Source organism: Brassica oleracea, chromosome C2, assembly GCF_000695525.1.
Source record: "Brassica oleracea var. oleracea cultivar TO1000 chromosome C2, BOL, whole genome shotgun sequence".
Taxonomy (NCBI): domain Eukaryota; kingdom Viridiplantae; phylum Streptophyta; class Magnoliopsida; order Brassicales; family Brassicaceae; genus Brassica; species Brassica oleracea.
This window is the reverse complement of record NC_027749.1, coordinates 48,749,134-48,764,412: the sequence shown is the minus strand read 5'-3', so window position 1 is coordinate 48,764,412 and position 15,279 is coordinate 48,749,134. Positions and strand designations below refer to the sequence as shown.

The 15,279-nt window shown below is 38.9% G+C and overlaps 4 protein-coding genes and 1 pseudogene across 5 annotated transcripts; all 5 read left to right on the top strand.

Moving 5' to 3' along the window:
• The first annotated feature begins 1,114 nt into the window (after nt 1-1,114).
• On the top strand, nt 1,115-1,417 carry LOC106324481 (MADS-box transcription factor PHERES 1-like). The gene has a single exon (XM_013762444.1). It carries the CDS (start codon nt 1,115-1,117, stop codon nt 1,415-1,417), a length of 303 nt encoding a protein of 100 aa, XP_013617898.1.
• Nucleotides 1,418-1,421: 4 nt separating this feature from the next.
• LOC106324480 (agamous-like MADS-box protein AGL86) lies at nt 1,422-2,153 on the top strand. The gene has a single exon (XM_013762443.1). It carries the CDS (start codon nt 1,422-1,424, stop codon nt 2,151-2,153), a length of 732 nt encoding a protein of 243 aa, XP_013617897.1.
• Nucleotides 2,154-4,250: 2,097 nt separating this feature from the next.
• LOC106324479 lies at nt 4,251-8,381 on the top strand. The gene is made up of 3 exons (XM_013762441.1): nt 4,251-5,906; nt 5,994-7,727; nt 7,938-8,381. Exons 1-3 carry the CDS (start codon nt 4,251-4,253, stop codon nt 8,379-8,381), a joined length of 3,834 nt encoding a protein of 1,277 aa, XP_013617895.1.
• A 240-nt stretch (nt 8,382-8,621) lies between these two features.
• On the top strand, nt 8,622-9,575 carry LOC106324478. Its single transcript, XM_013762440.1, has one exon. It carries the CDS (start codon nt 8,622-8,624, stop codon nt 9,573-9,575), a length of 954 nt encoding a protein of 317 aa, XP_013617894.1.
• Nucleotides 9,576-10,980: 1,405 nt separating this feature from the next.
• LOC106326800 lies at nt 10,981-13,592 on the top strand (annotated as a pseudogene). The gene is made up of 9 exons (XR_001267331.1): nt 10,981-11,211; nt 11,300-11,579; nt 11,686-11,947; nt 12,064-12,179; nt 12,262-12,482; nt 12,586-12,620; nt 12,744-12,858; nt 12,993-13,095; nt 13,189-13,592. The product of XR_001267331.1 is annotated as a myrosinase-like (transcript).
• Nucleotides 13,593-15,279: the final 1,687 nt, after the last annotated feature.

Genomic DNA, 15,279 nt, shown 5'->3' with positions numbered 1-15,279 from the left:
TAATAACGAAAATAAACTAATATTTTCATATCAATAAGTTTTTTTATATTAGCATTTTTTATTTGGATAACATAATAAAATTTTATCAAATTCTAAAAAATCACTAATTTATGTAATATTAAAAAATATATGAGTAATTTAATCATCTTAAAAAAAATACTATCAGATATGTTGTATTTTATCGGATCAATGGTATCAAATCACATGTTAAGAGTGAGTTTTTGGGTTTTTACCGAGTTATATCAGATTCTTAATTAACGATTTTTTTCATTAAATCCGAACCGGATTATATACAATGTATCGGGTCTATAGGCTCAACCATGAATCTAGGTCGGATATGAAAACAAATATTAAAACTCAAACATTATTATAGAACAACTACTATATTTCGAACAGATACCATATTTTGAAGAAAGAAAAATACAAATGATAAAAACCTAAAAACTCAATTGTTATGGTTCAAAACAAAAATAATGGTAATTTGTAAATCACTTTTCTAAGCGCGGGTCAAAATCTAGTTCTTTTTTAAGACTTTCTGCGGATTTCCCAAACCAAAAATAAAGACGTGGTTAGCCATTTACGGTTTCTTATAAAGATTCGATTTATCTTAGCTATAGTAATTTAGTGAGTCTCAAATTTAAAATTTTCGTTTAATTAATATAATAAGTTTTTTTCTTTAATTCACAAAATAAGTATGTTTAGTAGTATTATTATAATTGTATGATTTTTCCTTTGGATATATCTCTGTAATATTAGTCCTACTACCTACGCAGCATTAGCTGGCAACATTTTCTTCTAAATTTGCATTGAAATTTACCGTTTTCTTATTGGTTGGTTTAATTGCTTCAACTAAGGGAAACATATCTTGAGTTATACAAATAATATCTAAATTAAATGATTATTATCTGCTCTATCCAATGATTTCCTGACAACTGTTAATGAGTATATATATTCTTTTTGTAACTATTATAATTATATATTACAGCAATATTTAGCATTAATGATCCCAAAGAAAGTGATAAGACCTGCATACGTAATACTAGCCTCATTACACTATATAAACAAGAGCATTATCAAGTGCCAACATATCTATATCATTCACCAACACAAAACAATGCCAAAGGGAAGGATAAAAATAGAGCCCATAACTAATAGCTCTGCTAGGAACCAAACTTTCAGGAAGAGGAAGAAATGTTTACTCAAAAAAGCCAACGAGCTGTCGACTCTCTGCGGTGTCAAAGTTTGTGCGGTTATCAACAGCTGCGACAATACGGAGCCGCCGGAGTTTTGGCCGTCAAAGGAAGGCGCCGAAAAAGTGCACTCGGCGTTTATGGGTGTTCTGCCGGAGGAACGGTGCAAGAGGATGTACGACCAGGAGAGGATCCAGAAAGGACAAGATCCAGAAAGGACAAGATAGAGCGATGAGGCTACATACGGAGAATAGGGAGATTGAGCTTAGAGAGGTTATGTTCGGTCTTCTCAAGGGGAAGACGCTAATGCCGGATCAGTATGGTGATCCAAGTTTTATGAGAGACCTGAATCGTTTCATTGGTGATTATGCCAATAAGGTAACCTACAGGACCCAGTTCCTCGAGGGGAATGTTGAGCCTGTTCCTCCTAATGTCGCTGCTACCGATGCACCTGTTCCTGTTGTTGGTGATATGAACGCTGTTGTTGTCGGAGCCGAGGGTTCGGTAAGTAACCCTACTGAAGCTTATGATCATATGCGTCAATATGATGGTATGGATATGAGTGTGAATGAACAGGCTCCTGGAGGTTTTAATGATCATGTTCATCATCAAGAACCATTTCAATATCAAACTCCCACTAACTTTTATGATCAGACTCAGCCTATGTTTTATGGTTCGAGCCAGGGTAAGGATATAAATCATGAAGAACCATTTCAATACCAAAGTCCTGCTAACTTTGATGACCAGACTCAGCCTATGTTCTATGGTTCGAGCCAGGATATGTATACAGGTTTGAATCATGATCAGGGACAGAGTTCGAATCAGTATCCAAATTCAAACCAATCGTTCATGAGTCTTTTGATGGGACAACCTCATCAGATGAGTGATGTTCAAGAGCCTGCAAGAGTTGCTTCCATGGGTGACAACAATAATGGCTATCACCAACTACCAGTCACCGGTTAGATGCCTTCCACCACCACCACCACCACCACCGCCGCCGCCGCCGCCGATATTTCTGGTCATAGCATCAACAATGGTTGGCCAACAAGGTTTGGTTTGGACTGAAGTTTTTGCGTTTGCATTTCTGAATTTTTATATTGTAATGATTAAAGGTTTTCGCCTTTAAATCAGTTATGTTATTATCATTATCAGACAATATTGTATATGTACCATATTGTCCTTGAATATTTTATTGTTTCGAATAAAGACTTTTGTTTTTTATAGCAAATCATAAAGAGTATTTTTTCCTTAAGGCCATGGAGGAAGAACGCAACGAGCATTTCACAAAAAAATATTATCAGACAAACCAGTAATCAAGAAATGTGGCCATAAGACATAAATATAGAGCTAGGTGACATGTAATTGCGTGTGGATGTAGAATGCTTATTTAAGATACACCATTATCTTCCCAAAGCCACATGTCATGCAATAAATAATCACTCAGATTATCAAGATAACTGATGATATCCATTGAAAAAAAAAATCTCAAATAATTATTTAATGTTTCTCTCGCTAAGCAGAAGCAGATATATATTACAGAAAAAGATACAAGTCTTCAATAATTTGTTAATTTTCTCTCACTAAGAAAAAAAGATGAATGCTCATATCAATTGAAAAAAAGTCTTCAGTGATTCCTTAGTATTTCTCTCACTGAGCAGAAAGATATTCACATTACAAAAGACAACTCATGAACAACCATGTCTTCACTGTTCCTAAACCAAAGCCTTATCAAGGATAGAATCGATAGACCATTTCTATGAATCGTGGGACTAGGTGAAGAGTGGTCGTATTCATTGAGATGGTGGGGAGGGTCTGTGAATCTGTGGGTCAAAACACTATTGAAATGGTCCGTATAGCATTTATACAAACTTTGAAGTGGTCGTATTCATTGATAGTTGGTGGGGAAGGTCTGTGAATCTGTTGGTCAAAACACTATTGAATTGGTCCGTATAGCATTTATACAAACTTTGAAAAGCTTCTCTAACGTAATAGACCATTTTAAACTCACCATACGCACTACAAGTAATAAAACCTGTCATTTCTATTGCAATATGTAGTTTTCTTTTTATAAGTATGTGAATTTTTCATTACTCAAGATAATGATACAATGAAATATAAATAGAGTTTGAGAGATCAAATTCTAATGCATCTAGGATAGCTAATCAAAGCAAAGGTCTTAGAAAGTCCCCCAAATTAAGAAATTAAAAAGACTTTCAAAGACTAAATATGTTTAATCATCACCTAAAGAACGGTTGAAGCTTAACTAGAACATGATTTCAGAAAACCAATAACAGTCAAGGAGTTTGAAGCTTACTCTTGTAGCTGGTACCTGCACCAAAAGCATCAAACATCAGAGTATATGAGCCGGAGAATAAGCCTAGGAACCGAAGCTTATCCCAAAGGCGACTTCGAAAGGAATTAAAGCGAAGCAGGTTTGACTAAGTTCTGGTCCGGCTAACATCCGGTGAGGTCCACTCCAGACGCGGAACAACTCCAAAGTAACGTGACGGTTCCTTGAAAACCCTATTCTGATGAAAAGAAACCAACAGTTAAAGCGTGGAGTGACGGTGGCAGAAGCAAGACGAGGTTTATGGCACTCAACTCTGGTTCCTTAACACAAGCCGACCACTCAAAATAATTCGGCTTCAAAGCAAGGAAAAGGCAAGGCGCAGCATCATTCGACCTCTTTTTGGACCGTTGAAGAACATGAGAGCCGAAAGCTCTGAAATCAGATGACTAGAAGAGCAGCCATGCTTTGGTGTTGAGAGAATCATACCGAGGAGAAGTCCCCAACGAGAGCCTCAAATCATCTTTTCTCCATAGATCCCCGAATCTAGAAGGAGAAATCTAGGAGAGGAACCGACTGAGGGGATATCTGGAGACAGTTTTTTTCTAACAAGCGAGAAACAAATAACACTGTGGTTAAAAAAAAAAAATTACGAATATAACTCTGAGGGTTAACACGCGCCTCACGCGCCTTTGAAAAATCCTCTCAAGCTGAGGTCGACCTCTTTTCTCCTCCACCGTCGCTCTCAGCGGCGACGGCCCCAACCCGCCGCCATGGCAAAGAAAAAACCCCCCAAACAGCCGGTCCCTGCCCGGAAATCTCCATCCCCCCCTCCGTTGAAGGTCTATGTTCCCCCAATTGAAGATCCGGTGCCTGAGTTTGACCCAGCCACTGTGCTTGATTTACCAAGCGTTTCTCTTGGAAACACAGACTGTGAAGTCCCTCTATCCCCGTCCCTGTCCACTGAGCTTGATATTCATCCCACTCTGGTCTCTGACGCGGAACCCCCATTTTCTGAAACCCTAGCTACAGTGTCCTGTGATGTCCCTGTAGTTAAAGAAGGTTCCACCGTCCTCGCTGTCCAAGCTAGTGCGGAAAAGGTTGCAATTGTCTCCTCATCTGTCCCCGAGCAGTCTAACTCTCCGGTCACTTCCTCTGCTCCTGACCTGACGAAAGCTCCGTCTTCCTCTGTTGAGCAGGCTAAGTCACCAGCCGAAATATGGAAGGGCTTTGTCAAACCCACGCAAATTAAACTTCAACCGAAAGAAACACCCTTTCTACTGGAATCTGGCGAATCTTGTGTTACTATCCCGAACTCGGTGGTGGAGAAGAACAAGAAAGCTTGGGAATACTTCATTATTGGTCAATTCTACGAAGAAGCCCCGGCTCGAGGTGCTGTACATGCCATTGCAAATGTTATTTGGAGAAATCAGAGAAGGGACATTTCAGTATCCAAAATGGAAGGGAACTCTTTCCTATTTCGTGTGCCTTGTCCTAACGCTCGACGCAGGATACTCAGACAAAATTTCTGGCAGATAGATGGCCAAACAATGTTTGTTGCCAAATGGGCTCCGGGCTTGCAGCAAGTAAAGCCGGAACTTGAAATGGTGCCTGTGTGGCTGGAGTTCACGGGAGTTCCGCTCCAGTTTTTCAACAGTGAGGCTCTCCAAGAGATTGCATGCATAGTGGGTCACCCAGTCTGCTTGCATCCTTCGACAGAGAATCTCACAAACATTGAAGTAGCGAAAGTCTATACAGTCATTGACCCTAGGAAGCCTCTCCCTGCCTTTGTTAATGCGAGATTCCAAAATGGTGATACTAGGAGAATAGCTGTAACGAGCCCTTGGCTGCCCTCTCAATGCACCTTTTGTAATAAGCTAGGTCACACCATCTCACGCTGCAAAGCTGCTCCGAGAACCTGTGCTGCTTGCAACTCAGTTAGGCATACCACTGAAAATATCCCGCGAGGTCTTAACTTGCCCCCGAAGGATAAAGGGAAGGCCCCTATAAAGAATCTGCTGCCTATTGTTTCCCGGAACAAGAGAGAGTCTTCTCCTAAGCAGGTGTATAAGGAAATACAGAAGAAAACAAATGTTCCTTCTCATTCTGTATTAGTGCGGGATTCCGTCGCTAATGCAGCAGCCGTGTTTAAGGAAGCCGAAACAAATGAAGGTCCCTCTTTGGTTTCGAATTACGGGGTTACGGTTGCCACAGTTCACGATCTCAATAAAGGCCAACTCTATGTTGATCTCTCAGGATCTCCGGGCCACTCTCTCATCGCCTCATCATCCTCTGGTGAATCATCCGCGGAACTGGACTCTATTTCTGGTGATGAGGACAACCCAGGGGATTCCCAGGATGAATTCATAGAAGTCATCTCTAAGCGCTCTAAGAAGCAACTAAAGGATAAGGAAAAGTCAAGAGCTAGGGTTAGAGGCCCTCAAATCCTCTAAATTTTGCCTATTTTAATGGATATTTTTTGTTGGAACATAAGAGGTTTCAATGATTCTGTAAAGCGGAGAGGTTTTAGAAAATGGTTCAAAAAACACAAACCTATATTCGGTGGTCTCATTGAGACGCATGTACAGCCGGCTAAAGCGTCGACTATAGTATCTCGTACACTTCCGGGTTGGTCTTTTGCTAATAACTATGAGTTCTCTGATCTTGGGAAGATATGGCTTCTATGGCACCCTTCGGTTCATGTCGAAGTCATCTCGAAATCTCTACAAGTTGTTACTTCTCGGGTTAAGCTGCCATCGCTCAACTCCGAGTTTATTGTCTCGCTGGTCTACGGCTCTAACTGTGCTATTGAAAGGCGTCAGTTATGGTTGGAAATTGAAGCTACTGCTAATAATCCTGCTATTGCGTGTTCTCCTTGGCTCATTCTTGGTGATTTCAATGAAATCATTGCTACTTCTGAGCATTCAAATGAAGCAAACATTGCCATAAATAGAGGAATGCGTGAATTTAGGGAATGTCTCATCCGCTGTGATCTTTCAGACCTTCCCTACCGTGGAAATTCTTTCACTTGGACGAACAAACATGTTTCTAAGAAGCTGGACAGGATTCTGGTCAATGACACTTGGCTGCAAACCTTCCCCGACTCCCTGGCTGTCTTTGGAAAACTGGGAATTTCTGACCACACTCCCTCGTGCCTCTTCATGGATCAGTTTAGGCCCAAGCAGAAGCGTCCGTTCAAATTTTTTTCTCACCTAAACCAGCACCCGGAGTTCTCAGATATCATAAGGGGTTGTTGGCATGGTTTGGCTTTCTCTGGCTCTCGTCAGTTAGCTATCTTCAAGAAGCTTAAAGAGCTAAAGCCGGTCATCAGATCTTTTGCTAAAGAAAATTATTCAAATCTGGAGAAACGAGTGGTGGAGGCTTTTGATAATCTCTCTCATTGTCAACAACTCACTCTTTCTTCCCCCTCTCCTTCGGCTGCTACAGCAGAAGAGGAAGCTCACCGTAAATGGTTTGCGTTAGCCAAAGCAGAAGACTCTTTTCTCAGACAGCGTTCAAGAATTCAATGGACGTCCTTCGGAGATGCAAGCACAGCTTTCTACCATAGGTCTATAAGGACTAGAAGGGACCAGAACCAAATTGATTTCTTCATTGATAACGATGATAATATCATTGACTCCCTGGACGGCATTAAGGCGCATGCTGTGTCGTACTTCAGCGTGCTTTTGGGTGGCTCTGTTAATCACACATCCTCTTCGCCCCAAATCATCTCAGACATTGTCCCCTTCAGGTGTTCACAAGAATCCGAAAATGTGCTAAACAGTCTCTTCACCGCCTCAGATATTCAACAGGCCTTCCTCTCCCTCCCAAAGAGTAAGGCTCCGGGTCCGGATGGTTACCCAGGAGAATTTTTTCAAGCAAATTGGGCTGCAGTGGGTAAGGGTATGATTGATGGGGTCAATGAGTTTTTCGCCACAGGATGTCTCCTTAAGCAATGGAACGCAACCATCATCTCACTAGTGCCTAAGAAGACGAATGCCTCACGTATCTCTGATTTCAGGCCAATATCTTGCTGCAACTCAGTTTATAAGGTCATCTCTAAGCTTTTAGCTAATAAGCTAAAAATGGTTTTGCCGCAGATTATATCAAACGTGCAATCAGCTTTCATCCCGGGCAGATTATTGGTGGAAAATGTTCTCCTGGCTACTGAATTGGTTCAAGGATACAACTGGAAATCCATATCGAAGCGGTGTATGCTTAAAATTGATCTCAAGAAGGCCTTCGATACTGTGAATTGGGAGTTCATTTTGAACACTCTTGAAGCCTTGGCTTTTCCTCCTAATTTTCGTCACCTGATCCGATAATGCATTACAACTACTAGATTCTCTGTGGCCATCAATGGTGAATTATGTGGATACTTCAAGGGATCTAAAGGGCTGAGGCAGGGAGACCCCCTTTCACCCTATCTTTTTGTACTGTGCATTGAGGTTTTTTCGCAGCTACTGAACTCAAAATATGCTGATGGTTCGATTGGCCACCATCCAAACGCGGTCAACCCATGTGTCTCTCACCTCGCCTTTGCTGATGACATTATGGTATTCTTTGATGGTGAGCGGTCTTCCCTGCAAAACATCTCCAACACGTTTGATATATTCTCGGGATGGTCTGGCCTTGAATTGAACAGGATGAAAACAGAGCTTTATACTGCAGGCTTGACTCAGAATGAAACCTCCGAACTCTCAGATCTTGGCTTCACTCTAGGGTCTCTACCAGTTCGTTATCTCGGGCTACCTCTTATGCATCGTAAGCTGCGGCTGGAAGACTACAGATCACTCATTGACAAGATTACCGGCTGCTTCTCTTCATGGTCTAACAGAGCGCTTTCTTACGCTGGGCGAAGAGAACTGATATCTTCAGTTATCTATGGTATTGTAAATTTCTAGACTTCTGCGTTTATCCTACCGAAGGGATGTTTGAAGCGCATCCAAAGTTTGTGTTCTATGTTCCTATGGAGTGGAAAGATCTCTGGCCCGGTCCAATACAAAGTTGCTTGGACCACTGTCTGCCTACCAAAGGTGGAGGGTGGGTTAGGACTACGGGATTTTGGTCTCTAGAACAAAACGTTATGTTTAAAACTGCTGTGGTTGCTATTTGCAAATGGCGCCTCTCTTTGGGCGGCCTGGATGAAGTCAAACAGGATCAGGGATGAAAATGTTTGGAGCTGCGATGTGGATAGAGCAAAATCTTGGACATGGCGCGCTCTCCTCCACCTGCGGTACTTGGCCTCTCGATTCATAAGGGCTCGGGTTGGCAATGGTCGACTGATCAGCTTCTGGTGGGATATTTGGACACCTTTCGGTAAACTCATTGAATATTTCGGACCTGATGGTCCTCGAGAGCTGTCTATCCCTATTCAGGCATCCATCTCCACCGCTTGCAACTCTGAGGGGTGGATCGTACGCGGGGCAAGGTCGCCTGCTGCTGAGACGCTTCAGATATTCCTTACCACGCTTCCACTCCCCTCCCTTGTAAGTGAAAATGACTCTTTTGTTTGGCTTGTTAACGACACTGCTCTAGAAAGTTTCTCGGTCAAACGAACTTGGGAAGTCCTGCGTCACAGAGCTCCGACACAACCTTGGTCCTCTTGTATCTGGTTCAAAGGTGCGATACCCCGCCATTCCTTCAATATGTGGCTAGCTCAGCTAGACAGGCTACCCACAAGAGCTCGTCTATCCCAATGGGGCACCAATTTCCCATCATCTAGCTGCCTCTGTAATATCTATACAGAAGACAGAGATCATCATCTCTTCTTTCGCTGCGAATGGAGTGCTGATCTCTGGAATATCTGTCTGCGCAGAATGGGATACTCCTTTGCGGGATTCCACACGTGGTTAGCCTTCTCCGAGTGGCTTAGCTTGCGTGATATATTTGTCCCTAGGTTACTCAAGCGCCTAGTGGCCTCAGCAACAATCTACTCAATTTGGTCTGAAAGGAACAAGCGTTATCATGATAACATATCATCGTCTCCAACAACCATCTTCAAGCTACTAGACCGTTTCATTAAAGATGCAATTCTGTCCAAGAGAGATCAAAAACAGAGTTGCGGACTAATGCAACACTGGCTTTCTAGGGAGTGAAATACTTGCTCTTCCTCTCATATGCTTTGCCATGTTTTTATTATTTTTGCCAAGGTAAACCATAGTATGAAACAACCGATTGTAATAATTTACAAACTCTACCCATTTTAATGGAATTCACATATTTGACAAAAAAAAAAAAAAAAAAATTACAGTGCTTGTCTATTTGGATTATACCTAGAAGGCTGCTCACGTTTTAAATATGACGACTGTTTTTTATGTGTTACATACAAAATTTTAAATTTTAATATAATTGAAGGTGCACATGCCCCCACACCCTATAACCTGCCTTCGCCACTGTCCGTAACTCGTAGCTTAATGTAGTGCATTTTTTTTTTTTTTGCTTAAATGTAGTGCATTTATTTACATGGCAGTTTGCAGAAAGAGCGTGAAACCTTAGAAAAATCCAGTGTAAACTCGTAACGTAAATGTTATTTAAATCTAGTAGTTCTAAAAAAAAATGTTATTTAAACTGAAACTATTATAGAAGGCAGGCCTAAAGCACATAAATTTAATTACATGTTTTATTCTTGAAATAATATGAACAGTTTATTTTAATTCATGTTTGAAGTCATAGCTAGTACTGTTTCACGCATTTCAATAGAAGAATCTTTTGTCAAAAAGAAATCTAATTTTGGAAAAACATTAAAAAATAAGTATAGAGCTAAATTATTGAATAAACTATAGGTTAACACAAGGTTCTTGCATTGCAACCCTTCCAATCATCTATAAACGATACAGAAAAAAGCAAAAAATGTTCTTTCGGAGACTCCGGTCTCATGTGATAAAGGCATACATAGAGAGGTCAAAAGAATCAAAACCAATAAGATATGTTGTGATTGTTTTTTTCTTTTCCTTTTTTGATATATTGTGATAGCGGTGAAGCTCGTGAAAAGTGTGGCCTTGAATCAGTGTTACTCTAGATTCAACACTTGATAATGTTACGATAAAAATCTTCAATAACTTTATGGCGTTATGACGAAGCTTTGAACATTATTTACTACAACCAATCTTGATATATAATTCTTGTCGTTCAAGTTTCGCGCAAACCTTCGTTATACACATGCTGCATTGCACCACTGTCGACGGATCAATTTGTAGATGTGACACAATTCGTGTTCCAAGTAGTACGTGTTCAGGTAAAGGAACACAAATATGTGCTATGTAAATAAAAAAAAATTACATAAAATATGTGCTATGTAACTAAAGAATTATCTGCAATAGATAATGGAAGACTAAGAAGTGGAAACAAACAAGAAATATAAGCAAAATCGGTGAGCACTGAGCTAAAGTAAGTGAATCCACGGGATTCATCTCACCTAAACCTCTCCCAAAATATCAAGATACTAAGACAAAAAATACATACGACACTCTTCTTTTGAAAAGGCTATATAAACCACCCTAGATGGGCACAAGGTTCCACACAACACAACACAACACATACATCAACATATTAACCATGAAGCTTCTTCATGGACTCGCTTTAGTTTTTCTATTAGCTGCTGCGAGTTGCAAAGCTGATGAAGAAATTACTTGCGAAGAGAACAATCCATTCACATGTAGTAACACTGATATTTTAAGCAGTAAAAACTTCGGAAAAGACTTCATCTTCGGTGTTGCATCTTCTGCTTACCAGGCATGTAACAAATGTTTTTGACGTATAAATAAATACAATTCAAAAACACTAAAATGCAACTTCGCATGGTTGTTTCTTTTCATTTCAGATCGAAGGAGGGAGAGGTCGTGGTGTTAACGTTTGGGATGGCTTCAGTCACCGATATCCAGGTACGTCACAGTGTATATATATATACACATGAGATGAACGTCGGTTTATTATGTACACGTATTAATGTATTTGTAATTACTATCAGAGAAATCAGGGTCACACAAACTCATAGATGCACTCCTCGAAAAGAATATAACGCCTTTCGTTACCCTCTTTCACTGGGATCTTCCTCAAACACTCCAAGATGAGTATGAAGGTTTCTTGGACCGCCAGATCATGTATGTTTATATTTGTGCCATGCTTCTTACATTATTAATAAAAGAAGAAAAAGACTTGGTTTTAGTTACGTGAATTACTGAAATGATTCTATATTAATATGCACAGACAAGATTTCAAAGACTACGCGGATCTATGTTTCAAAGAATTTGGTGGAAAGGTAAAGCATTGGATCACCATCAACCAGCTATACACAGTGCCTACAAGAGGCTATGCTATCGGAACAGATGCACCCGGTCGATGTTCTCCTATGGTTGATACCAAGCACAGGTGTTACGGTGGAAATTCTTCAACAGAACCCTACATCGTTGCACATAACCAGCTTCTTGCTCATGCCACGGTCGTCGATCTTTACAGGACCAAATACAAGGTGAGTTGTCTCAATATGTGATAAAGAAGGTGTAATGTAATCTTCTTCTTTTTTTTTATCAAAGGTTAATCTAAGATATCTGATTCTAACTTAGTCATATATCACGTGACCAACAGTTCCAAAAAGGGAAGATTGGACCTGTGATGATTACAAGATGGTTTCTTCCATTTGATGAGTCTGATCCTGCCTCCATAGAAGCAGCTGAGAGGATGAACCAATTCTTCCATGGATGGTATATATATATATATTTATATTACCAAAAACGTATCAGTATATATTGCATATATGTATAATGAAAAATATACATGGATCAGGTACATGGAGCCGCTAACAAAGGGTAGATACCCAGACATCATGAGGCAGATTGTGGGTAGTAGGCTTCCCAACTTCACCGAGGAAGAAGCAGAACTCGTTGCTGGTTCATATGATTTTCTTGGTCTCAACTATTACGTCACTCAATACGCCCAGCCAAAACCTAACCCATATCCTTCAGAGACACACACTGCCATGATGGACGCTGGCGTAAAGCTCACATGTACTTGTCTATTACCACGTAGTTACAACCTTTTTATATATATATAAATGTTTGATCTCTTTTTTGTGAGTGACCATCAGTTATTTCATTCTTGTGGTTACAGATGATAATTCACGTGGTGAATTTCTTGGTCCACTGGTATATATGAATGATCCACCCCTATGATTTCTAATTCATTTTATTTTTTTTCAATTTTCAATATAAGCACCACTAATTAGGTTTTCTTGATTGATATGTATATGTTTACTTCCCGTTTCTCAGTTTGTTGAAGACAAAGTAAGCGGCAACAGCTATTACTACCCAAAAGGCATTTATTACGTTATGGACTACTTCAAAACCAAATACGGCGACCCTTTAATCTATGTCACCGAAAATGGTGAGTTCTACATGCATCTCTTTTCGTCTATAACATATACTAGTATACTACTATAATTTGTGTGTTTCGAAATAAATCCAAGAAACTGACTTTCAAGTGTTGTGTACTTTTTCATGTTATGTCGGTTTAATTAGGATTTAGTACCCCCAGTTCAGAAAACCGTGAGCAAGCTATTGCCGATTACAAGCGAATCGATTATCTATGCAGCCATCTATGTTTTCTCCGCAAGGTCATCAAGTGAGTGGATGCTACTATAAATGATTTTCTACATATGTTATATTCTTCTTCTTTCTTGGTAAGATTTATATATATGATTGTTCTTGTTTTCAGGGAGAAGGGTGTCAACGTGAGAGGATACTTTGCATGGGCTCTTGGAGATAATTATGAATTCTGCAAAGGTTTCACCGTCAGATTTGGACTCAGTTACGTTAATTGGGAAGATCTGGACGACAGAAACCTCAAAGAATCTGGCAAATGGTACCAGAGATTCATTAACGGGACTGTCAAGAATTCTGCGAAACAAGATTTCCTCCGCTCAAGCCTCTCTTCCCAGAGTCAGAAGAAGAGGCTCGCTGATGCATGAAACACTTTCCACCCTCAAGATCATCTCTATATCTCTCACTCTTCCTACTTACTCCATAGATAAGGAGCTTCTTCTATCTACAATGTACTAAATAAACAATCTCAATAAAAAGATGATCAGTTATTAAATGAATAAAAATAATTTATCTACAGCTACATTATGACAAGTCAAGAGGACGAGGAAAGAGGGGAAATAACACAATTTAAAACATAAAACACTCAGAAATCTCAAACTAGTCTAATGTAAAAAAAATATTAACGGACGGATTAGCCTAAATTCACTAATTAGTTTAATAAGTGCAACTTATATAATAAAAGGTATCTTCAACATAATAAATAACAACCAAACCTAATACAAACTCAAAAGTTTCTAAACCAAAGTTCTATAATCCTCAACTAAAACTTTATGAGATCTTACATATGATATTTTATCATTCATATAATTTTATTTGATTTTGTTACTTTTTTTTGAACAAACTACCTTTCATCCAATAAAAGGGAAATACAGTCCATCGGATTCGTGGGAGGAGAGGTTTAGAGTAACGAAGGAATTTTATCACTTATATAATCAATAAACCAAAAAGAAGCTAAACCGCAATCCTTTGTTTTTATTTGTTTGTATTTCAACATTGTATTCTTTTTTTTTTTTTTTTTTTTTTTTTTTAAGGTAACCACGAGTTTCCGGCGACCGTGGTCAACCGACTATTCCCGCGAGGCCCACGACACTCCACGTATTCTTGGGATTTAACCCTAGCCCGGGTGGCCAGTGGAACTCGAACTGCGGGTACCGTATTGGGGTATCAGAAGTTTCTGAAAGTTTCTGAAAGTATCAGAAGTTTCTGAAAGAACATGTCATTTCCGGTTTCCTATATTCTTTAAGACTTTCTGCGGATTTCCCAAACCAAAAATAAAGACGTGGTTAGCCATTTCCGGTTTCTTATAAAGATTTGATTTATCTTGTACTCCCTCTATTTCATAATAAGTGTCATTTTAACTTTTTTTTCTTGTTACAAAAAAATATCACTTTACAATTCCAATGAAAATTATATTTACTTTCACCTGAAAATTAATTGAAAACTGCATTGATTTTATAAATAATTTTATTCATCTCAAATACTATTGATCAGTAAAGTAAAATTAATAACAACTTACATATATTTTTGCCAATTTTTTTATCTGTGTCAAAAATATCAAACTGACACTTATTTAGAAACGGATGTTGTTTTACACACGCTATAGTAATTTAGTGAGTCAAATTTATAAATTTGGTTTAATTAATATAATAAGTTTTTTCTTTAATCCAGAAAATAAGCATGTTTAGTAGTATTATTAGAATTGTATGAATTTTCCTTTGGATATATCTCTGTAATTTTAGTCCCACTACCTAAGCAGCATTAGCTGGAAACATTTTCTTCTAAATTTGCATTGAAATTTACCGCTTTCTTATTGGTTGGTTTAATTGCTTCAACTAAGGGAAACATATCTTGAGTTATACAAATAGACTTTTTCTTGGGTTCACCCCCTAGGGTGAACTTTTAGGTTCACCAACCAATAAAAAATTGTCATTTTAGATCTAGTATTTTTTAATTAAGGAAACAAAATAACTTGCCAAATTATATTATGCTTTTAAAATAAAAAATAAAAAATTAAATAAATAAAAATAACAATAGTTCTAAAAAAAGATTATTTAAAAAAAATATTTATTTTTAAGATTTAGAGTTTAGTGTTTAAGATTTATAATTTAGAATTTATCCAAATGTTTAGTGTTTTTCCAAGGGTTTAGGGTTTACCTAAGGGTTTAGGGTTTACCCAAGGGTTTAGGGTTTACCCAAGGGTTTA